The sequence below is a fragment of the Passer montanus genome, unplaced genomic scaffold (assembly GCF_014805655.1).
Source record: "Passer montanus isolate IOZ18808 unplaced genomic scaffold, ASM1480565v1 scaffold13, whole genome shotgun sequence".
Classification (NCBI taxonomy): domain Eukaryota; kingdom Metazoa; phylum Chordata; class Aves; order Passeriformes; family Passeridae; genus Passer; species Passer montanus.
Window position 1 is genome coordinate 14,044,549 of NW_024359832.1, and position 25,316 is coordinate 14,069,864.

The following is a 25,316-nucleotide window of genomic DNA, read 5'->3' on the forward strand; positions in this document are numbered from 1 at the left end:
AACAAAACAGAGCAGGTCACCCCTTTTAATTCAAAATGCTCTAGTGTTATTATACCAGATGTGAAGAATATTGCTGTTTCTACTCAATGACAAAACACTGAGAAACCTCAGTACAGTAGCAGCTAGCTCATTTTAGAATTTGTATAGAAGACTGATATGATCTAGTGCCATTGAGATTTGCCATAATTCTTTGTCTTTTAAAGGACAATACTCATTAATACACTTATTTTTTCCCCAGAGAAAACAAGTACTATTTTACAGTATCATTACAGTTGGACTTACTGTGTATTACACAGTCATTCATAGTCATTACTACTTTTATTTTGTATCTGTAGTTTTTCCTTTGCAAATGGTGTAGCTGTACAGCAGAGACACAAAAGCTTATGTGCATGAGCCAAGGCAAACAAACAAACATCTTGAAATCTGTATCCCAGAGACTTCACTATATTTTCTAAGTACTTACTGCTGCTGTTTGAGATCTATCTGTGACAGCATCAAGAAGCTCCTGTGGTGGATTCAGAGGTTTGATATATCTGGTAATAAAAACTGTTTTTCCATCAAGGTCAATGACAGTAGTTAGGCACTGGCGGCTTGGAAACTTCGATGTACATTCAGCTTCATATTTTTCTGCTGCCTGGAGCAGTTTCTCATCTTCTTGGGTATCAAACTTCAAAAGACAGTAGAATTTATACACAACCAGTTTTATTTATAGTTTGGACTTAAGTCTTTACCATATTTGGCTATATTTAATCATTTAGAGGACAATAAAATGATTGTTAAATTATTTTCTAATAGCACTTTGAACTTGCCTTGTAGCATAAAGTTTTGCTTACAGACATAAAAGGAAGGTCAAGGCAATGGAAAATCAGGTAATTTGCACTTAATATAAATGCCCATAAGGATCTATACAGATAAGCTGGCTTTATTAAAGCACTGAAAAATGTAGTGAAAATTATGGCCAAGTAACACTAGGGGCATGAGGATGTAACACCACATATTAATTCAAAAGTAAACAATTATGGTTAGGTACTAATCCTATGTGCTATTCCCACAGCACTCTATTAAAACCACAATTGACACTATGCATAAAATCTCAATGATTTTTATATAAATAATACTGCAACAACACTGCTCAATGCCAAAATATTTGCAGAGAAGGTTCAAGTGAATTTTAGATGAATCCTTATAATTCAGAGGTGTCTAAAATTTCCACATGGTTAAATGGGATTTTTCAGAAGCAAATGTAGGACTTAAAAGCACATATTAATTATATAACAATGACAATTATTTCATGATGATACCTAAGATGTCATTTTTTAAAGGTATTAAGATTGGTCAAAATTATCTATTTAGAATTCCTTGTATACTTCTAGTGGTGCTGAGAATTAAAGTTCATCCTTTTTAATATTTTCATTTAAAATAAGCCACTTTTGTAATTTGTTACTCTTAAACTAACCTGAGGTGGAACAGCTGGGCACTGCCCTGCAGCCAGACCTCCAAGTTAGAAGGCACACAGTGGTGATTCTTCTCCACCACAATTAAGAGCAGAAAGTAGAGCCTCTGGCATGTTGTAAACTTAAATGTAGCAATTTACTGCAAATATTTCTGGCAAATAAACAATTACTATGTCACAGTCAAGTAACACAATCTGCAAAAAGGCTGCTGAATGGCACAAACCCAAGCTAAATCTTAAACTGGGAACAACAGGAGTATCTCAACTGATTTATTAATGTTGTACCTTCTTAAGCATTTCATTCATCTAATAGAGGTTCAGGAAGGACAGCAGGAAAGAGAGAAAAAATAAGTACAGAAACAAAAAAGGTTTCATAAAATTAAACTAAAATTATGCTTAGCATCCTAAAGCACTACACAAGCATTTCAAATTAGGTGCAGGTCAGGAATAGGAAGAAAGTATGGCTAATTATTTAGGTTGTTTTTTTTCATAATATGCCAAACTCTTTCTATAATAGGTGTATGTGTTGCAGCTGGAGAGTTGCAGCAAGAATTGTAATGACTATTGTTGTTAGTCTAAGGCACTTCTGGTTTACTAATGAAACTGAAAAAAATAGCAGCTGCTGTTTAGGAATTATTATCTTCAAGATCTCGAGGCATGCATGAAGCTATAAATAATAAATGCTCATTTGAACAGTATAAACACAGAAGCAAGAAAATACTCTTTGCACCTGCACCTCCTTTTCATCCACTGTTCACAAATACTCACACAAATGCTTTATTGTTTACACAAATACATGGAAAAACTACATGCTCACAGAGAGGAATGCCAATTTGCTTTCTCGTAGGACTAAAATTAGATACCTGGGCAAAGTTATTTCTCATGCATTAAGTGCACATCTCACTTAATGGTGCATCTAATTAAATTGAACTGAGATAAAAAATTTAAAATAAACTACCCCAAATTTGTATGAATGTCCTTCTGTACTTGCATTCATGTCCTTTGGTACACTAAGGAGAGCTATTAATATGCATCTGAAGAACTGCACCACTGGAAACAAAGAGCAAGAGTATGATGAATTAGTGATTAGTTACCTTCTCTCTGACAGACTCTCCAGGGATGAGCTGTGGTTCAATGGTAATGAACAGTGTTATATATGAGCCCTCACTCAGATTTCTCACGGAATCATAACCTCTCTCCATGCCCACGCTCTTTTCTTTGCTGTAACCAAGGAGGACTGGAGGAATATTGATCTTAAATGTACCATCAATCTACAACAGATACAGAAAACACCGAGAAATACTTCTCATTAAAAGCAAAAAAGCAAAAGTTCTCTCTCACATAAATTTGCTGCTTGTGTCTGCATATTTTCTTCTTTTGATTGTTAGTTTAATTTACAAAATAATAAAAAGAGAGAATATAACATTTATGTTGATTAACTGTGGGGAAACCACGAGGTATCTCATTGTTAAATATATTAATCACAACTCGATTTCAGCCTCTCTTGCATATTATGAACACTAATATTTAATGAAATAGAAATCATACACACTAGTTCACAAAGAAAGACTGCTGGCATTTCACTACTTTTATTTCAAACAGCAAACTCTACATGCCTCTTTACCTGGAAAAATGAAAAAAATGGCAAAATACAGGTTGCACAACTATGCTTCTCAAGGCAGCAGCAGACTAACAGGCCTTTGCCTATGAGTGATGTGGGAAGGATGCTCCAGCATCTCAGAGATGGACCCTCTTCCATGCACAGCACAAGATGCTCCTTGGGTGGAACTGGAACTGGGCCCATTTATCCAGTTCTGTATGGAATGGCTCTGCCAAACCCTCCAGCCCTTGGCAGCTCCCTTTGTTACCACAAACAGAGAATAAGGTCTTTCTGAAGGGCTGGGTGACACAAGAGATGGCAGGCCCACACTTGCTTGGGCAGGTTTCAATAGTGGAAGTACCCAGCTTTAAAAGAAAAGCAAAAAGAGTAAGCTCCTGATTTGGACACAATTGAGGCAACTTCCACCAGAAAGGGTATCTTCAGCGGATGAGGGAAATGAACAGATGACTCACTGGCATGGCTCATCAAACATTTAAGAACAAAATTAAGTTTTGATGAGGAGAAAACTGAATATATCACTCAAAATTTCTGCTCCAGTGTATTAGAACAGGATGATGAAATGCTTCATTTGCTACTGAAATTTAGTTGCTAGATGCACCTTTGCTGATCAGGCTTTTTCAAATTCCATATGAAATTCTATTCAAAGAATTTCTACTGCTGGAAAGATCTATACAAGCACTCACACTCTGCTTAGGCAATCACAACCTCCTCAAAGAGATTCAGAAGTATCTGACAGGAATTCTGGAGCTCCTCTGGTTCTACAGCAGAAAGACCAAGAAGCTGAAGAGCAGAGGTTGACATGAGTATGGGAAATCCTTAAAGATGGATTGTGGATGGTGGCTGTATTGATAAGCAGTCTGTTAAAATGTCAAGCCTGACCATTAGGTTCCTCTGTGAGCAGACACACTTCTCAGGTGGATTTCATTCATTCAACATGGAACAATTCCCTAAAAATGAGCACTGGATCATGTTGTTTCCTGTTTGTTGACATATAGCAATGGTGATCACATTATGTGACATTTGCTGCACAGGATGGCCAGAGACTCATGAAAAGAAGGTCAGATCCTCTTACTACTCACATGTTCTTCAAAATCAGTGAAAGCTTCATGCTACAGGGCACCACAGCTCTCAGAGGTAAATTAACTGATTAACCTCTCAAGTTGAAGAGTGCATATTGTTAATATCTAGCAGAAACAGGTAGACTAAGCCTGGTTAGACATACACTGTCCAAGATTCCTCAGCAATGAAACGTATCCCATGCTTTCCTGAATCCATGACAATCACATTCTGTAACGCTTTGCAGACGGGCCAGGAAAACCACTTTGATCACCAAGCACTGCACACAAATGAGACTCCTACAGACTTTCCCTCCACCCAAAGAATCTGGGAGGCTCAGAGTATGCCTTGAAGTCATTAACGTTCTGAAAAGTGCCCCATATGGCCAGAGAATACTAAATGAATATGTCATTAAGAATGCAACTCATGTCTGAGTTTCTCACTTCATGAAGATTCTGACTTTTGTGATCAGATGATTTGATCTACAGGAAAAAGCAACTGCCATGTAGAAGTATGCATTAAAACTGTATTACAATATGATAGGACTGTCAATGGAAAGAAGTAGTTTCCTTAAACTAAGTCCAGGATGAATGGCTGGACAAAAAGTATTTCCTCTGAAGAAGAGCATATTTTACTACTACTCCCATGACTAACTGTGGCTATTTCTTGAAGAAAGCATCTCTTGAAAAGTTCTAGAATTGGAAGAAAGAAGGGATTGGGAGAGGCAAAGATCAAAATCTTGTGATTCGTGGAGAGGGTGGAAAAAAGTTCAAATTTCCTCATGTATCTAGGTGATTCTATTCCTAGTTCATCCATCTAGGCTGTGCAATACCAGAGCCCTCAAAAGCCACTGAGAAAACCACCCAAAAAAATCTGTGCTTTTAACCTTGCTACTGAAGGAAGTCAGGATGCATTGCCACTGTTGAGCATATTTTATCTCAGCTCCCTTCAAAACCTTGAACTTCCTGGGAAATACTCAAATCAGTCAAAAAAATCCCAGTGGTTTCAAAGACATCTTCAAACAATCCCATAAAAATAAACTAACAATTACAAAGAATATAATTAAATCTGACATTCCATTTCCAGCCCTTTTCCATTCTCAGTTCTGTATTTTACTTCAAATAAAATCACTTACCCTTGCTTGAAAATATATGGTAGTAAATGGAATCTTAACACATCCCAGCCAGTGCCTCTCAATACGAGTGTGGATTCCACTTCCTCTTTCACGATCATCCTATTAAAAAGTTGCCCAATATAACACTTTGTAAGACAGTTTCATTTCCTTTCATTCAATCAACAACTGAATCGAGGCATTAATAAAGAATTCTGTATTCATTTTCTGATCAGCTCCATTACTTGTGCAGCAGTAATAATTCTGCACAAGTTTCAAGCACACCAGATGCTGAAAACCCATATTACAGTCCATGATAGAATGTGCTTGCACCCTAGGGTTTAAGTCCTGTATAACATAAGATGGAGAACTTAAAACTGATTAAGGAGTCCACAACACTCATCTCAGACAAAGTAAATGAAGCTCTGGTCCTGTAATGAAATATTCTATTAGTATTTAGAAGAGCTTTTTGAAGTTAAAATTGTATAAAAATCTAAGTAAACCCTGTGAAATGGAAAAACTGTTTTCATGTGTGCTGCCTATCATATTTTCAAATCTCTAATGATCAACCTAGAATTATTTTTAAAAAAACCTCTAGCATGACATCCAAGTTTCAGTGTGTAGCTTTCTTCCTTCTGTTTCATCAAGTATCATTTCAGTTTTGAGGACAGAATTCTGTTCCCAGTGAAGTGTGTGAATTATTTATTTCTGGGTTATGTTTTCAAGAATGTTGAGTGCTGCTATTTTTGTGTCTGCTGAATTGACTAGGAAAGCTTTCAGTGGATTCAACAGGGGAAGGAGTTATGCCAACACTGAGAGCTTACAAAAATTTCTTGCTCCTAGTACTTGAAATTCTTGTCTCATTCAAAAAAATTACTACAAACAACCAATAGATGGTTTGGGCTTTTTTTTTTTTAAATTATTTCACCAAAAAGATGTAAAACAAGATGAGATAAAGCATAACAAGATAGTTAGCAAAAAATACAAGAATTGGGATCACTCCTCTGGAATGAAGTAAAAAGCTCTGATTAAGGTTAAGAACAGAACTCAGATTACAATTCATGATGCCTCTCAATTTTAGGATCTTCAACTTCACTAAGTATCAGTAAAACATTACACACATGTGATGTGTTCAACTCCAGCAGCATCTTATGTGGCACAAGCTGAATTTTTACAAAGGTTAACACTGTAAAGATTGCTCCCTCTGACAGCCTTGCAGTGTTGACTAGATATAAAATCATAAGGAATGACAAAATAGAGAAAAGAGGGGCACAGGATGGGAGAAGTTATTACATGGAAAAGTCTTGTTCTGACAACTTCAAAAAGCTCACAATGCTCTCTAGTGTACAATGTCCTTCAATTATGAACTCACCTCTACAGCATCATGAAGTACTTCATCAAAAATATTAATGAAGACTTCATCTTTTACTGACTGCAAACTGTGGCTGCTGTAGTCACCATTAGGAGCTCTGAAGAGGTTAAATAAATCAAAAAAGTGATTTGAACAATACAGGAAAATGAGGATAAATTCACATGCTCAAATTAAACTATTATTATGCAGAAATATTTTGGTTTTGTTTTGCCATACCTAAATGGAAGCTCAAGTTCCTCATTCCAGCAGGGGCTTGGACCTTCTGCTGTTGTTGTCCGGCAGACTGCTCGCTGAAAAGAAACTTCTACAAAAGGACGGACCAAAACCTAGAAATAGACAGCAAAACAAAGGAAACAAACCTCTGTGGAAATTCATCAGAGCACAGTAAATTACACATTTCATGCATTTAGAAAAACATACATTGGGGCAATCAGGCTGGTTCAGCCCAGATACAAATTTAATACACCTTAAATATTGCACTTCATGGGTTTCTAAGTATTTATAGAGCTTTTAAAAATATTTTATACACTAGGATTTCCAAAAATTTATGTGCATTCAAAATACTTGATGTATTTATATACACTGGCAAAACCACATTTTCTCCTGAGAGTGGAAAAGTTACAGGCTATCTAATCAAGGAAAGTAACTGAATGAGAACATGTGATCCAGTCACCAGTGGAAAAACAGTGCACTTGTATCCTCTTATCTGTAATCCAAGAAGCCTCCAGCTACAATCCCAGTTGTCCCTGAAACTGGCTCCTATAACAGATAAGCAACTTCATCTAGACAAAACAAACCCCTAATGTGATTAAAAATGCCTTATTTAACATTCAAATGCATATGGCAAAAGCTTTTCTACATTTCAAAAAGCTGTAATTTTGAAGGAAAATCACAAGGAAAACAGTAAAAACCCTGAAGGTCTTTCATCTACATTCAGAAGGATGCTGAATTTAGTTTTAAATAGCAAGAAATTGTAATTTCAGTGTCAGCCATAAGAATGCTGTGCTGGTTTAAACTAGGAGTGTACTGGACCCAAAGTGCAGCCTATGAAAACAGCCAGCAGCCAAGACACACAGAAAAGTAAGAACTGAGCAGGCATAGATGGTATTTTCTCCTATTACTCTTCCAGACTTCAAACATTTTCAGATGAAAGACTTTCCTAAGTCTGTAATGATTTTTCTGTTAAGTAACCCCCAATGGATCACTCTTCCTATACTTGCCCAATACCCACTTCAGCACAAACCAACCTCTTTCATCCACAATACATGTAAGCAACTTCTCTGGGCACTGACCAACTGCTGAATGAAGAATCACAACTTTCTTTGAAGGTTTGTTTTGAACCTAACTCCTACCAGCTTCATTTGCCCATCACATTTGTACTTACAATGCCAGGAAATAGTCAATCCTTATCCAGTGTCAATGACTTGTGATTTTGTGCCTTTCTACCATATTTCTCCTCCTCTACTCACAGTTATGGGTGTTCTGGCTCAAAGTCCCACCATTTTTCACTGGGCAGGAGCCATTCCGTATATTCTTCTCTGAACCTTTTGCAGCTTTACTCTCCTTTTGGAGACAAAGGAGTGGGCAAGGAAGCCTTGCCAATAAGGTATCTTTCTGAGGGTGAATGCTACTGTCTGTGGAAAATGCTCACAGCTTCACAGAAAATATCAGTTTTGTAACATACCTGGTTGAATGCCCAGTCTGGGCTGTTAGGTGGGCTCTGAGCTGATGGGGAGGCTGCAAACATCTCGTTAAAGGACCTTGAAGATTTCGATGGCTGCTGAAGTTTGCTACAAGAGGAAACAGACAACAACAACCAGGGAAGACAGAGAATTCATTACTAAATATTAATCCCTCGCATTGTCTATTAGCCATACAGAATACTGGAAGTACTCCTGATGGTTTTTGTTGCAATTTTAACCTTGGGAAGATATTTATTAGCTCAAATAACACAAATAAAATGCTAGAAAGGGGTATTGAGAATATACTTCTTACAAGCCTCATTGCAAAAGAGTACTTTGTGCCCGGAGGCTCTCTTTTCTGAGAATTTATTAACTTTTTAACTTTAAAAAAGCAGACTTTTTTGTTGCCTACTCCACACAATCTCTTTGAGCTACAAGTTTTTAAATTCAAGTAGTTTAATCCCTGCAGAATTCATGAACAGTGTAGATCTCATGGTATTCAGGCAAGGCCTCTATGGCAAAAAAGAATTCATATGAATATTACAGATTTGTCAACCCATGAGTGAAGTAGAAAACAATATATGTAAAAACATTTATTTTTACAGCACTTCCACATAACATTTTGTGGTACGACCACATTATAAACCACAAAAGAGTACCTATTAACATATAAAGCAGCTCAAAATAAAATATCATATAATGCAAAAAGACTGGATGGGGTTTTAATTATTGTTATAATTCTGGTAATGAATTGAATTTTTCATCTTTTTCCTGTCAATGATTTGCTTTTCTCAGTGTCAATTTATTTACAGACTGCAACACCACCTCTAATAGAGTAAGAGAAAGAACAGCTGACAATGCTGAATTCTGTAACTGGCCAGCTTGGAAATACCTCTGAGTTAAATGCAAGGTGTATTAATTTTGGGGCGGGGAGAGAGAGAGTGAACACTGCATTAATACATTGCTTCTGGAGCTGAAGCAGACTGTTCAGTGTCTCTACATGACACACCATCACACAGTGCAGGCATTGTCTTAATGTGCCTGAGTGTAAAGGTCACCTTTAAAATTAAAGCCACATTAGGCTCAGTCTATTAACTTAAATGGTTCATCAAGGAGAAGATCAACATGCTGCACTCAGGAGACAAATACAGTATCCCACAGTGAAGAACTAGATTTTTTAATATTTGTTTTTGGTATTTAATTAAGATATTACGAATTAAAATTTCCCTGAGTATTATCAAGAGGCTTCCTTAAGGGATAATTCATTTGGTATTATCAGAGTTTTAATGCTGTCAAAGCTGTAACTGATCTTTCTGACAGTTTCTGGTAAAACATGTCTTGAATTTCACAGCTACTGAAAAATTACTATATTGATCTACAAACTTAAAAAATATCAGTCCTTTATCATCTCTGTAAAAAGATAAATGTATATATGTATGTTTTTATCATGAGAATCAAAACACACATGGCTGAATTGTAACATCTGTTGCTTCATCTGTCCTCAAAACAGAAGAAGCCAGAAAACGAATCTGTACTGGAAACAAGGTTTTAAACATACCTCATCCCTGGCTTTCTCACTGGAATATCATAGGCTCTGATGATGTTCACTAACAGTTTTATGTCTCCATCTGATAAATTCTGTGCTGTGACCTTCTTCCTTTCTTTTCTTCTTGGCCTTAATGGTCGTTTTGGCTCTGCCAGTTTAAAGAGGCCGAGTCCCAAAATGCTAATAATCATAAACCAGGTATTAGTCAGTTGTGCATAGAATCCAGCATTCCAGTGTTACCATGACCCATATGAAAATTATGCACTAACAGGAAAAGGAAATATTTGCTCCCGCTAGTGCCAAACAAAACTCCCTGAAATGTCAAAATGCTGCAATTGTTTAGTACTGCACTAATCCAATTTTGTCTTGTATTTCAGGAATTATAGCTTCAATGTGCAAAAAGTTTGGTTGTTTGAGATTTTTTTTTTTCCAAAACTATGTAAGGTGCAAAAAAGACAATTACTTCAAGACAGATCTAAACTACAGTGCTATAAACAAGTGATCTAGCAGATGATGATAACCACTGTATAAAAGAGGCAAGGCATCTATCTACATAGCTATGTACACTGAGTAATGGGCTACAGACAGGAAGCAGAATCAGTAAACCACAACATACCCTGGACCCTCAGAACTTATAACCCAAGGCAAAGCAGAAAAGAAAAACAGGAAAACAATAAAATGAAGATGTGTGTTTCATTTATGCAGATATATGCAATGTTTACATCATTGATATCAACTGCAGACATTTAGAAAACACATTTAAAAACTGATAGCTAATGGCATTTCTTTCTTATATGTAATAAAGCCCCCACAGTAATTACTGTTAAAATAACACAGAATCATGAGTCACTGAAATATCTCACTATGTGAATATTAAAAAAGCCATGGTGTATTTTAAATTCAGTAACCATAATCTTTGCAAATAGAATACATTATGAATTAGGATTCATGATGAGAAAATATAAATGAAACATTTGATTCTAAACAAAAGCAAATTGTAGTCTTGTTCATATTTTTCTCTACTGTGATGTGAAAACATCAACTAAAACCAAGCATGAAGTCTTTTGTAAGAGAGCAAGTCTCTGTGTCTCCAGCAGATGGGACTGTTCAGATTTATACAGCTGGTTGAAAAACACTTAGACTGTATAAGGGTGTTGTGTTTAGAGTGAACAGAAGCAACTTCTACATGAAAGAAAAAAATAAGTTTTATGACTTGTTTACTTACACAGATTTTAAATGAGCAACACTAAGATCCATCTATGCTATGATAACTGATACATATTAAAATTGATAGGTATGGGATTCGTATTCAAGTATTAAAAAAAAAAATATTTAAGAAGAGAAAAGCAGTAATTTCCAAACTCAGTATATTTTTTGAACATAAGCAGCATATGAGAACATTCAGCATCAGAAGTATATGGGAAGTAAAACAAAGAAAATTACAGTTAAAAATCTACTGCACATTATTTACAGGGTATAGGCACTGACTGTATGGAGGCATCACCTACAGAACCAGTCAGTAATAGTGTTACTAACTCTGATACTTGCCTGAAAATTGGAAATATTCAATCTGACACCAGCAGGACTATGCTCAGCTCATCAGAAATGCATCACATCCTGGTATATCCTATTTACACACTGTCACTTTATTTCCATCAAAAACAGACTTCTTCTTAAAAAAGTTTTGATTACACTTTGTTTATCAATACACTGTACTGGCAGAGGTGTACACAGTGATTGGAAGTTTATCTATTATATTACACACAAAGTCACATCAGTTAAGTCAGATCAACACACTTTGTAAAATAGAAATTAAAAAAGCAGGTGGTTTTACATTAGTTTTTTTATTTGGAACAAATAAAGATAGCTCTCTTACCCCAGGCCTGGAATCTCCTCCTCATTGACAAGGTCAGAGAGGATGAAATGGTGCTTTGCTGTGAGGAAACGGTTGATTACTGATTCTCGAACCTGTGAACGGGGAGGGAGAAGAGACAGAAGTGCATTTCTAATCCAAACCCACTGCCAATGTTTGTATTCTGATTGCTACACACAAACAAAACATCCACATACATACTCTTCGTTTTTTCCAAATTTTATAAGGGTCACAGTTGAAAGAAGAATTTCTTTCCACCAGCTATTTCTTTAGAATGTAAGAGCAGCTCATTTTACCAATACAATGCTTCTCTAGAAACATACTGGCTAGATTGATAGAAGAATATATGAAAACATACAATCAAAAGATTATGTCTTTATCTGTTTGCAGCTCACCATCAGAAACAATTACAAAAACAAATGACACCAACAGACATAATTTTCCACATCTAAATAAAGTTGCAAAAAAGGCTGTAGAGAAATCTTTATGGTACTGGTTATGTGGATCAAAAGAAATACTTTGGACTACAGAACTGGTGAAGCCTGTATTAAAATGTATTAAAAATACTGTGATTTCAAATAAATGTTTAAAATTCTTAGTTCCTTACATATCTTTGCTGATGTCATAGAGTGAAGCACAGAGATAAAAGTCTTCCCTCATCTCCTAACCACTATGTGGAAGCAGACTGAAAGAATATTGCCTTTGTCCTTTTCTCTTAGCACTAATGCTAGTAGTGAGAGGCTTTATCTTCTGTGCTAGTACAACATCAGAAGTGATACACATAGAGATCACATTTCAGAGTGAACTGAATTTCAGTTCTGGTACAAGAAACCTACTTTTCTAGCCCATCTGACAGTTTACTGAGGTGCAAAGTATCCAAGTACTGTTTTAAAAAAGGCTACTTGTATTTAACCTAAGAAAGAGGCAAACAAAGGTACTACAATATATGCTATTCTGTAGTACTCCATTACCATTCAGTGTGCTGCAAAACCCATATGTTCAATGCCATGCTAAACATATGGGGCTGACACAGACATGACAGCTTTGTCAAAAATAATTTTTATACTCATACTGAATCTGGACTTTGGCACTTGCCTGGAAGATTTAAACACTTTTTTCTCTACGCTTCTTTCATGAAGCATTTTCTTTCTAACCAATAATTTATTTTGTCCTACTTTAATTAAACCTTATCATCATATTTCATGTTTTGCTGGCAGGCTAGGATTTGATACACTTTTTGATATTTACACAACTGGTAAGAAACTGATAGCCATGTTTCACTCTTGCTTTTTTTGTCAGTCTGAAATTGTAAACTTTTCTTGGTAAGATGATGAATGTTTTCTTTCTTTTCCCCTAAGGATTGAAGAGAATGTCATCTTAATATAATGAAAACTAGAAAAAATAATTAAATCAATATAAGGGGAAGAGTTACTCTAATACCACAATGAAGGTAAATGTGACAGAAAATATGCTCTCTGCCTTAGGCTGCAGGAAAAGACACTATGTATTACATTAAATGATTTCTTAGAAGTGATTAGGGCCACTTTCATGGAGATAATTAAGCTCTTAGCATGACAGCTCACAACAAGGAAAACAGGGAGGAAGGAAATCACTGAATTCCTGGGACTCAACAGTACAAATCTCTGGGGCACTGAAGCAAAGAAGAATTTTCAGAACTGACAGAAATATCCAGAATGGCTTGTAATTTTGTATATTGCATCATTCTCAATACCATTAAATAACACAGACCTCCACTTGTTCAATTACACCAGTTTCAGGCCTAACTTGGAATTTTAAAGATGTCTGTAGGTCATTTTTAGAGATGAATCAGGTTTTAGTATTTAGGGAAATAAAGTCTCCAGGTACAGAAGCAACATAGGGCCTACAGGAATATGGTGAAGCACGTATTTAGCATCTTACCTTCTGGAGATAGTTGGCAACAACTGCTCTGTGTGCATCTAGGTAATTTTTGCTGTCAATCACATCCCTCTCTTGCACTCTCTTCTCATAGTCCTAAAGATATTTATTACAGTTTGTGCTTCAATATATATTCAGTACTTTATCACATGTAAGAAAAAATGCTAAATATTTCATTAACAATAATGTATGGACCACAGTGAACCATAGCAGATGTGAGAAGTTTGTAAAGCTATTTTTAGTACTAGTGTATACAATGTATGCTAAACTTTCATGAATAGAGACAAGAATACCATTCAGTTACAAGATTTATGTGATTTAAATTACAATCAACTACTTGACAATTTCCTTCTCCATTTTTAAAGCTGAATTTTGACTTGCTGTTATAAACTGAAATTCCATTTGAACTGGAAGTGGCTTTACCTATTGCAGCTTTAACAGGAAGAGTCCTTTACAAGCAGAAATGATGCAGAATTCTTGGAAGATAGTCAGAAATCTGAACTCTGTTTTAATACTAGCAAGAACTCTCCCAAATAATTAGTAATTACTTTTCACAGGGTGTAAAACTCAGTGAGTAGAACTGCACTTGGTTCTTAGGAAGAAGTATGTTGATGGGACATCTCTCAGGGCTGTGAGAGATAGATGGGCTAACAGTGAAAGCTCTACTGAGTGATGCGACTTCTATTCACAAGTTTTGGAAAGTGACTCATAAATTAAGAAAGGCTAGAGCTAACACTCAGCTTTCAAGCAAAAACCAGAGCTTACAAGCCAAGAGGCTCTCCCAGGATCTGAGAATCATACTGGCTTCAGAACCACAGCTAGTTATGCAAAAGTACTCAGTAAAATTAATCCTCAGGTCTGAGCTCCAACAGTAGGGACAAACAGCTCAATGTCTAAGAAGTGTCCTCTAAAAGGCAAAGGGCCTCTGGGACTGATTATATTCAGTTTCTTCACAAGTGACCTGGATGAGGAAACTCAATGCACTGACAGCAATTTAGCAAAGGATACTTGATTAGGAAGAATGGTTAATAAGAGTGAATGAACCATAGTTCAGAGGGCTCTTTATGACTTTATGACAAGTGAAGCCTTAGTTATAAAAAGGGAAAATTCTGTATTGAGGGTTGAAAAATTTGCACTGGCAGAGACTGGAAGTAAACAGAAGAATAACAGCCATACTGAAATAAGTGTGGGTTTAATGACAACCAGTGACATGTTCTTGGCAAAAGGCAAACCACAGGATACATAAGGATCAGTATGTCCTACAGACAAAGGGCAACTACGAGCCTCTCCAGCCTGACACTTCAGGGGGCATACCTGAAATACTGCAGCCAGTTTGCAGCTGCCAGTTCAAGAGGCATGTGGAGACAATGGATGGGATCCACTGAAGGGCTACTAAGACAGCAAGAGGCCTAGAGGACATGACTACAAGAAGAGGTCAGAATCCTAGAATAATGTAAATTTGAAGAGACCTCTGGTGGTCATCTGATCTGAACTCTGAGTTGGAACAACTCCAATCAGAATGCTCAGGGCTTTGGAAAGTTGAATTTTCAGCATCTCCAGAGATGGAAATTTTATTAATTGATAATTTTATAAACTTGATGGACAATGCATTCAAGAACTTAAACATGTTCTTAGTGAAAAATGTTTTCATTACATTTAACTGCAAAGTCACTGGGAGTAACTTGTGTCTATCATCATCTCACCTCTAAGATGAGTCTCTCTGTTTGCTCTGCACCACTGGTACCTGAAGGATGCAGTAAGAAACCCCCTCAAGCCTTGCCTGCTTAGGTACAAACAAGCTTAGTCCTTTCTGCCTCTCTTGCAGGTCATGTGCTTCAGCACTGCACATATTCTGGTAGCTCTGTACTGGACTTACTCCAGTGTTTCAGAGTTGTTCTTGCACTGGGCAAGGTGTTCAGATTCATCAGTCTGGTGAGGAAGAGATTAATGAGTGATGCAGTGTCTGCCCACAACTCTTTGAGGGGCAGTTACAAAGGACAGGGTGCCAAAATCATCTCTCTAGCTCCAGACAATACAACAAGGGAAAGCAGCCATTAAACACAACCTGGAAAGCTCAGGTTGGACGTGACTTATTTTCTTTTTTTTTTTGAACAAGCTCTGGAAGGATAGCAAAGCACTGGAACAGGTTATTCAAAAAGGCAGTGGAGTCTCCCATTTAGAGGTTTTCAAGACTTGGCTAGACAAATAAACAGCTGACCTCATCTAGTGCTGGCAACAGTACCACCACTTCAGTGGAAAGCAGGACCAGATGATCTCCAGAGAGTATTTTCAAAATAGTATTTCCATGATTCTACAAACTTCCAGACCGTTTTGCCAAATAGCTAGTAAATCAACTAGGAACAAATCACTTGAAACTTAGTTTTGAAGATCACAGCATATAAAAGAAACTTGGAATGGGCAATCATGGGTTTATCCAATTTATCCTTAATGGAAAAAAACCAAGAACACTCAATTGAAATAATTCTTAAACTATGACTTTCAAATTTTGAATGATAACATAAAATGAATGAAAATAGCCCATAAAATGAACTGGTTTAGAAAGGTACATCAGACATGTGGTACATCTTTAAATAAAAGATACAAAACTAACCTAAAATTTGCAAAGAGACAGATACATCTGAATTAATAAGTATCTTTTAAAAAATATGTCATCAAATAGAAAGGAAAAAAGTAATTTTTCAAATAAATCTATGTCAGAAGAAGTAGGGATGAAAGAGAATTTGCCAGAATATGAGGTGACTCTGATCCTCCTAAGCCAAAAACACACTAAAATGCACTTTAGCTATATGAATTGCTAAGAAAAAAAAAATGCATGACTTAACACTAACAGGAGAGTTGAGATAAAAATAACTGAAGTATAACCCAAATTAAAAAAAAATGGATACATTGCATTTCAATAAGGTAATTAACAGACAGGCAAGGACAGGATAAGCTAATTGAAGCAATGTAGTATAACAGGAATATCCATAACACAGGCTCTAATAAAACAAAAAAAAGGTTTTAATTCTTGTTAGAGTTATTACTTCTAATAGTCCCCCCCCCCCAAAAAAGGGGCTCAAAAGGTAATAGGCCAAAGCTTGAATTATCTCTGAATTACCTTTTCATATCTAAAATCACTTTTTAAAAAAGTATCTCAACTTTAATGAAAACTACTAACTTATAACATTTTTGTCTACAGCAGTTTTTTTAAACTGTTTTATTTAACTCTTAACAAAGTATGGCTGTGGAAATACTGCCTTGGAAGGAAGCTAGTTTAATTAGATGGAAATAACGCTAGAAAACACTGAAGAAATAAAATTCTTGTGTTTTTCATGTCAGCATAGCTTTATATTCTTTAAAGACCCGCTTGACTTAACTGCAAGTCAAATATTATAAGCATTTAAAGTAGAAAAGAAGTATTTCAGATAACATTCTACCTGGAAGATTTTCTCACTGATCTCTCGTTCATGTAAAGGGACTTGTTTGTAGTTTCGGAACTCTGCCACCTCCTCATTTCTGAGCTGCAACAGTCGGAATCTCTTTGATCTATTAAACTCCTCATCAGAAACAAAATTAAATTCTTGCTGCAACTGTTCCAATCTGAAGAAATCAGGAACGTGTGCCTCTCCATTTGTAGCAATCTAAATTAGTAACAAAAATATTAACTTTTTCATATAAAGTGACAAAAATCCATAAAATAGCTTTTATAAATTTTACATGCATATTGCAAGGATGTTCATTTTAAGCAAAAGCAATAAAGATGGATCACACAGACTGAAACACCAAGTATTTTGTATCAGTGTTTTGCTGAGCAAAGCATATGAGATTATACATTACAAATATAATAAAATTCTATTTCCGTGTATCATAAACAAAAGATCAGAGAGCATGAAAACTACAACATGTCAGAGTAACCTAGGAAACTGTATGGTAAAGGAGATCCATTTACAGAACTTCAGCTTTGTAAATAGCTATGTAAATTAAACAGCTATGTAAATAAACAGCCATGTAAATTAAATAGCTACGTAAACAGCTCCTCAATTTGTTGTTCAGAAAAGCTGAAGCCTTTACAACACCCAAGATCTCTGTGCAATCCTCATTAAAGAGCAGCTTCTTATTTAGCACCACACAAGTACACTGGAAATTCCCTTGCGCTTTAAAGAAACAAACTCAAAAATCCATATTTTGTTCTTAATTTATTAATTAAATCTGATCTGCATGTGCATTCCCTTACACCTATTTTTTGCCACTACTGAATGGATTAATAAATCATATTCATTAATATGTAAACAACACACGACTAAATGCATTAATCATATTTTTAGTAGATATTTTGCTTCTTAACATTCACACAAGTATGTCCACCATGAATTCAAATGCTGCTACCTCCCTGGCATGCATGCAGATTGCCTGGGGAGGTTCTGGTGACTAGGAGTTGCACAGCTGCAGTAGCCCTTCAGCTCTGAAAACACCACTTACCATGATCAGCTGCATTAGAGCTGCATTGTTTGGGTCATTTGGATCAAGCTTTGCTTCAGCTGCCCATTTAGCTAGTTTCTTCATATCAGTTAGGCCTGATGTGCCAATGGATGCAATAGCATCAATATTTTTTAAAGCACTAAAAAGACAGAATTGACATTACTTACACCTAAAGCATATTTGATATAGTAATATAAAAAAAGTATTTAAAACAATCTTAGAAAAGCCCAAAAAGCTCCCCACAACCTGAACAGCAAATTCCAGTTCACAGTTCTTAGTTGTAGCTATGGAACTGAGGGAATGATCAGTTGCAAAGCAAAGTAAATGGGAAACATGAAGGAACTGGTGGAACTTTTATACAGCTAATAAACTGCTTTTTGATATATTCCTCATATACCTATGCTATTCCACATTGCTGCAAGTAAGAAGATAAATTGCCTCACAGTGTGAAAGGTTATGTTTTGACAAAGAACTTCTCAGACATACAGTCCTTGCTTGTGTTGTATCCCAGCTCCTGTCTTTGACCTGTCCTCCTGGTCAAGCACCTCCTGGTGCTTCCAGCCCTGCATTTCAGCCCTTGTCTCTGCCCCCTCCTTGCTGTTTCTGCATAGACCCTGGGCCTGAATCATCCCCTCACCATGTCTGGGACTGCTGCCAGCACTCTGCTCTGCCTGCCATGTCCAGACTGCATGCTGGCTGGAGAGAACACTGCCTGTGCTTGGGAAACCCTTGCAGCCTTCTCTCTTGTGATGCAGCACTGCTTATGATCTTCCTGTAACTACAAGTTCCAAGCCTTTATCCTCTGGGTGCTCCTACTCCCTTTCTTGTATTCACAGCAGGCAAGAAGTATGGTAGGTAGTCTGGAGGCCATTTGTACACTGCCTTGCTCACCATGTGCATCTTCTCACAAAAGCCACCTCTGAAGGCCCACTGCTACTCAAATCTTGACACAGAAGGCCAATACACCAGGACATGTGTGTTATTTATTAGCCAAATACCACTGGAGTGGATGTTGCCCTTTTTCATGTTAGGAGTGCTAGTTTCAGTCCTTGATCTCTATTTGAGTATTTTCAAAAAGCTTTGAAACTTACAGGTCTGTCTTGTGCTTGGTTAGAATCAGCCAAATATCCAGCAGTTACTGGAGCAGCAGATAAAGCAGGAACAACAAGCTTATCTTTAGGCATCAGTCCTGAACAAATGCCAACTGAATCACAATTGTTCTAAAAAGCTCATGGGCAGCAAAAGCTAACATTAGTCATGAAAATCCTGTCTCTGACCTTCCCAACAGACAAAGCAAAGTCACAGGGAGCTGTTCATCTCCACAGTGTTTCAAAGAAGAGTGTTTCACAGAAAACTTCCTTCTGAAATTCTTCAGTTGTCCATTTATTACAGTGATTAGTCTCCAGAGTTAAAGTTAGCTGTTGGGAATCGATCTGTACATTTTAATCTCACCTATTCTACTCTCACTGAAGTCAGCAGAGTACTGATATGTTGATCAGCAAAGTACTTGAATGGCTGCAGCTTGGTTAACAATAGTAACAGAATGATTTGTAAGCCAATGTCTAGCTTCTAAATAAATAAAAACCTGACAAATGAATCAGCTGGAAGAAGTATTCATACTTGTTCAGAATTAATAACTATGGGAAAATTTTAAGGGTTTATAGCAAAGGTACCTAAGGATGTTACAAAAGCAGCCTTTATGTATCATCTCTTTGACTTTATGGAATTAAATAAAAGCAACAGAATGGACAAATAATCTACAATAACCAACTTGCAGCCTCAAGGCAAATTAGACATAGCCTCTCCAAATGCACTTCATATAAGAAAGAACTGGAGATTCTGCTCTTAGCAAAATAATTACAGGAAGGTACCTTCCCTGACAATATATTCACTTTCTATTAGAAAACCATAAAATTGAATTAATTAGCTTGAATTTTCTAGAAATAATATGCTAAAAGATAAAATTTCTAACTAAAATACATTTCCAAAAACATGTATCCTGACATACATGCAGAGGGTTACAGCACAAAGTAAAACATAAATTTAAGGAAAAAAGATTATGAAAAGTCTTGATTATGAAATATTTTTTTTAAATAATAGTACAATCAGTTTCCCATGAATCACTGAAAATTCCTGTCTCATTACCTTGGAATGCTTGTGTTTTGCTGAGATACTGGAGGAATTAAGGGGATTCCTTTTTCTCCAACTGCCCAAGAAACACTACTGGATACTTTCCCAGAGGTCATGAAAGTCATTCTGTTGCTACCATCAGCTTCAAATGAAAAGGACACACCTATCAAGGAGAAAAAAATCCAAAGTAATGTATTTATGCATTCAAACACAATATCTTAGCATTTAAAAAAATACTTACAGAAAATGAGTAGTCAAATAACCTGTGCCTTTATATAAAAAGGTTAATGTGAAAGAATGATTCTGCTGTGTGCTGTGGGGAAGAACTCTGTTCTACAATAACGAGTGAAAGATTCCTTCACACCTACAGGAAGGGTTTCCATTTGAGCTGCAAGGAAAGGCTGTGCCAAAGGCTCAATTTTTTCCTCCACAGATGCACAGCATTTAATATTTCTGGTACTTTTCAGATTCAGCATACTGTTATTAACAAACCAGAAATTCAGAGTCAAAAGGATTATGTATGATTGAAAAGTCAGTCCTAAAACTTTTGACACACAATTGTACATATGGTCATCATAGTCAGTGACATTGACACACACATTTACTGTAATCATTTTTTTACCCTATTTTTTCCCTCATTTTTAATCTATTCTGCTCTAGCTTTATCTGTATTTATATATGGCAAATTTATGCAAGTCAGTCTCTCAGCGGTTCAAATTCATTACACACACTTGCAAGTTCCATATGCTACTATGTATTCTTCTTGTTTTCCCTTTTCCTATCTCCCCTTGTTTTATCTTTAGCCTAAAGCTCCAGGGAAAAGATGTGTGCAGGTTGTCAACAGAGCACATAGGAGGACAAAAAAATTACTCTGCATATACACTTTTACAGACAGTTTTTCAGTGGTTTACAACATTAAAATCACTGGAGCTATAATGATTGATATCTGCTTGCTCTGCAGTGTCAGATTGCTCAAAAAATCCCAAACATCTTCTATAGCTAGTAAAACTCCACTAATACAACAAGACAGATAATAAACAGACAAATTTTTATTATGCAGAGCTTAAAATTATTAAGAGACAAAAATTCTGCAACGAACTTCAATAATAAGAATCATGACTATTCTGGAAGACTCAGTTACAGAAGCTGTAAAGGCTCTTATCAGGATTTACTCTGAAACCCCTCCAGCCTCTTACTGCTACATGGCTCCAGCAAAACAAGAAACACTGAGCTAAGGAAAACAAGAGTCCTTACCACTCCCAACTCCTTCATGATCCAACACCACACGCTGATCACTGCTGAACTCTACTTCTTCCAGAGGAGCACTGCCTGTCAGAACTGCAGTCTCAGGAACAGGCAAGAACACTTCAGCTAACAAGGTGGTACTGCTGATACCTGTAGTTTCATAAATCTAGGAAAAATATATGATGAGGGACAGAAAAAAAAATTTACATGTGCATTCTTGAGAAGTTGAAAATATACTGCAGGGTATTTAGAGAAAAGGTTTTACTAAGGCTTAAGCATGAAATAAATAATTTAAGGCAATTATATTAATTCACTTTCTAAAATATCCAATTAGCAGACATTTCAGCAGCTATCAGCAGCTTACTTGATATGAATTCTTCCTATAAGTCCATCTTCTTCACTTTTCTAATGCACCTGAGACAAGTATGACAAATCCAGGCTTTTAAGTGCATCACTGTACAATGTGCAACTGCTTGTGACATTCCCTTGGATCAGCTGAAGATTCTGGAAGGATTCTGCCTAATTCTCCCTAGACATGAAAGGCAGGGTATGGCACACAGTCCCCGTTCTGGCAGCACTGCAGGTTGCTTCTCTCCTTCCTAGCCAGCTGCAGGCTCAGAGCGATGTCAGTGGTTTCTCCATGCAAATGTTTTGAATCCAGGAAAATGGTATTCCTTCTCCTTTTCAATTTACATGTTAAATAAATAAGCAGACAAGGAGTTTTTACAGCTTTCCCTGAACTACCAGTCTTGCCTGACCAGAGGAGTCTTCTAAAGTAGGATCCTGATCCTCTTTCCTCTAAATGTATTTCAGATTAACACTGAAAAGTATTCATGTGAACCATTTATTAATTCATATTTGGAAGGGGGAGTGGTAGTGACTTGATTTAACTGCACTGCTGATCAAGTCAAGTGCAGTTATGGACATTACAAGAATTTTTTTTTCTTATTCCCTCCAGTAAACATTATGAGGGTTTTACTGTGTAGTAAACAATGTTTTAAGAAGACCATGTCAGCAATCTGATCTGCAACACAAATCAGTTTTTCCAAATCAAGAGGCCAATTCACTAACATATTTAATCACAAGTCCCAATTATTTAATTTTTCCCATCCAAACTATTTTTTTCTACATATTTCTAGAAAGCATAACTATAAAAAACATAGCAGCAAAGTTAAAAGTTAAAGACTGCAGAAGCAAGGAAGGGGCGTAAGACTGATGATTTACAAAAGGTCTTTCACAAGTTTTTCAGTCTTTATGACACTATCATAGAGAAAAACACAAGCATTGCAGGAGTAATTACATTTTATATAATCTTTTAAAAGTTATTGCAATAAATTAACATCTACCTGTAGTTTCAAACTCTCTGGCCAATTGATTATTTGTAAATTGAAAATCTGTCCAAAGTGAACTCTAAAATCGGAACTTATTGGTCGGGTAACAGTCCTTGACACTTCTTTGGAGTTGAAAAGGACTTTAATAAATGCTGAGCGTTTCTTCACATCCTCTCGTCGCAAAACTTCTCCTCTGTAAATATGTCAAACAAGCTATCATATCATTTTTAATAACATTTTCATTATTTATTTTTAATGCAAATCTGATTTCTCATGGGGAGACAGAACCCACCTAAAAATAGATGGTATTCATCCAAAAATGTCACTATACAGGAATGACTTTAGAACCTTTACTTAACAGGTGTTTTATCTTTTTGTGAATATAAAATTATTTTAAAACTATCAAGTCAAATTTTGGATCCACAAAAGCTAACTCCATACAAAAGAAGTTATCTAGGAAAAAAAATTCTTTTCCACCCTGTTCCTTCAAAGCACAAAAATTATATCGAGCTAAAATTTTGAAGTTTTCAGTCATTGGGAGTACAACAGCCAAGCAGCATTCCCTGGTGATGCTATTTGTGATCTAAGTACAAAACAAATCAGTATTCAAATTACTGAAATACAGCAGATGTATGTTAAATTGTATGTGCAAATATGGAAAATAACAGAAAACAAGTACATTCATTTCTTACAGTGCAATCTCTGGTTTAGTACAAAATTTTTCTTTTCCCTTTGTTGAGTACAGCACAGACCTTGTGTACAGGACCAACTAGTGAAAGTGGTACTATCACAGCAACCCAGACTCTACAGTGAAACCAGATTTTTTATATCTGCACCCTGTTCTGTGCAGATGCTCGAGGAATAGCAGAGGGTTCAAAGGAATTGTGCAGACATGCATTTTGTGACTTGAAAATGAATTAAGCTGTATCACCTTCAAAAGCAGATATTTTTAAGTGCACTATGTACAAGGTTAGATGTGACTTGAAAATGAATTAAGCTGTATCACCTTCAAAAGCAGAGGTTTCATCACTAGGCTAAACATGCATCTGAAATTGTATAAGCAAGCAATTAATAAATTACAGAAATTCACAAGTAAGGTAATTTTCTGGCCAACATTTGTCTTACCGAGGACATTGCTCAGTTGGAGTTATGCTTCCTGAGAGGGTCAGCTCAGGAACTAGAATAGGCTCTCCAGGTTTCCTTCTGCAGTTGTCAGCTTTTTCTCTAACCTGCTGCTCTATTTCCAGGCTATTGGCCATTTTAGGTGGGATGGGTTTTATACGTTCCTCACCAAAATCATCATCTTCTGATTCTTCATCTACATGAGTATCTTTTTTCTTTTTCTTCTTGGACTTCTGCATATAAAAACAATAACATTCTTTCTGATTGTGTTTCAATCTCTGCCATTTTTTCTCTTGTTCTCTTGATTCACAAGTGCTAAACACAGATGGTGTATGTACAGTAAAATGACAGTATAATTTCAGTACTACACACAAACACATAAAAGATTTCTCTCATTGTAAAGGACTGCATCAGTTTCAGCAATTCATTCCATTCATATGCTTCAAAATCATGATGTGCTCCAAGCAAAACATTTACTTAATCTTCTCTACCAACTCTCAAAATTAGCATGTTTCTTCAACATTCTGGCTAGATGCTGCATTCTCATTTGCCTGAGCTACCACGTACATTCTATTAGGATTGAAGGAAGATTGCTCAGCCAGTAGACACAGTTGTTTGAGATGCACTGTCTGCACATACACTGACAAAACAAATGCACATGTGCCACAAACTCTGGAGCACAAGTGTTTTTGGCTTAGCAGTATCCTTACCATGAGCAGAATGATCCTTTCCCTTCCTCATGCCAAACAAGAATAAACATACAGATCAACACATGCCTTTCAGCATCTCCTGAGCTACAGAACTCCAGTGTTTAGGTGCATGCTCAGTTTTAAACAGCTGCAAAACACTTCCTCCTTCCACAGATTTCTAAATTACTTGGAAGTACAGCTTGCTTGGAAGCAACAAGCCACTTCACAACTTAACACATCATAAGCAAAAGAAGAGGAAGGAGAGCAAACAGATTCTGCTCATTAACTAAAGTAGTAAGCCAAACAACTTGTTCACATATTTTTCTCGAAAAATATTCTTTCTTTGCCGAATTTTGTGTTATCCTTCCTGGTCTTGTATTTGCTTTTAAATTTATTTAGTCTCACCTTGCTCTAGTGTGTTTGACTCAGGTGACCTGTACTAGGAAGAAACCAAGAGGAGTGATTAAGTTAAAAAGTACTTTGAGTAAAATAAAATAAAGCACTTCTGGATATGAAAGAAAGGTAATTTCTTTACCAAATACCAAACTGAAAGAAAGAACTGAAGTGCTGAGAATCAGTAGCAGAAAAACAATGTATGAAAGAAAGGTAATTTCACTCCAAAAGGAAAGAACCACAATCCTCTCAGTCTCAATATAGTTTGTGACTAGCACAATAAAAAGATGCCACAA

At 36.3% G+C, this 25,316-nt stretch overlaps 1 protein-coding gene across 6 annotated transcripts in view; it reads right to left on the reverse strand.

Annotated features, from left to right (window-relative positions):
- LOC120497356 (complement C1q tumor necrosis factor-related protein 7) overlaps nt 1-25,316 on the reverse strand; it is a 65,694-nt gene that overhangs the window by 7,415 nt on the left and 32,963 nt on the right. For 4 of the 6 annotated variants that reach the window (XM_039698722.1, XM_039698725.1, XM_039698727.1 and 1 more), the window contains 16 exons: nt 23,942-24,171; nt 22,832-23,009; nt 21,495-21,651; nt 20,256-20,403; nt 18,111-18,249; nt 17,069-17,272; nt 13,635-13,727; nt 11,718-11,809; nt 9,854-10,021; nt 8,298-8,403; nt 6,830-6,939; nt 6,614-6,710; nt 5,266-5,364; nt 2,548-2,724; nt 1,739-1,759; nt 464-667 (listed from right to left, as the gene is read on the reverse strand). In XM_039698722.1, the coding sequence (XP_039554656.1) occupies nt 464-667; nt 1,739-1,759; nt 2,548-2,724; nt 5,266-5,364; nt 6,614-6,710; nt 6,830-6,939; nt 8,298-8,403; nt 9,854-10,021; nt 11,718-11,809; nt 13,635-13,727; nt 17,069-17,272; nt 18,111-18,249; nt 20,256-20,403; nt 21,495-21,651; nt 22,832-23,009; nt 23,942-24,171 (2,223 nt within the window). The remainder of the gene's footprint in view (nt 1-463; nt 668-1,738; nt 1,760-2,547; nt 2,725-5,265; nt 5,365-6,613; nt 6,711-6,829; nt 6,940-8,297; nt 8,404-9,853; nt 10,022-11,717; nt 11,810-13,634; nt 13,728-17,068; nt 17,273-18,110; nt 18,250-20,255; nt 20,404-21,494; nt 21,652-22,831; nt 23,010-23,941; nt 24,172-25,316) is intronic. The other 2 variants (XM_039698724.1, XM_039698726.1) reach the window with 1 other exon arrangement.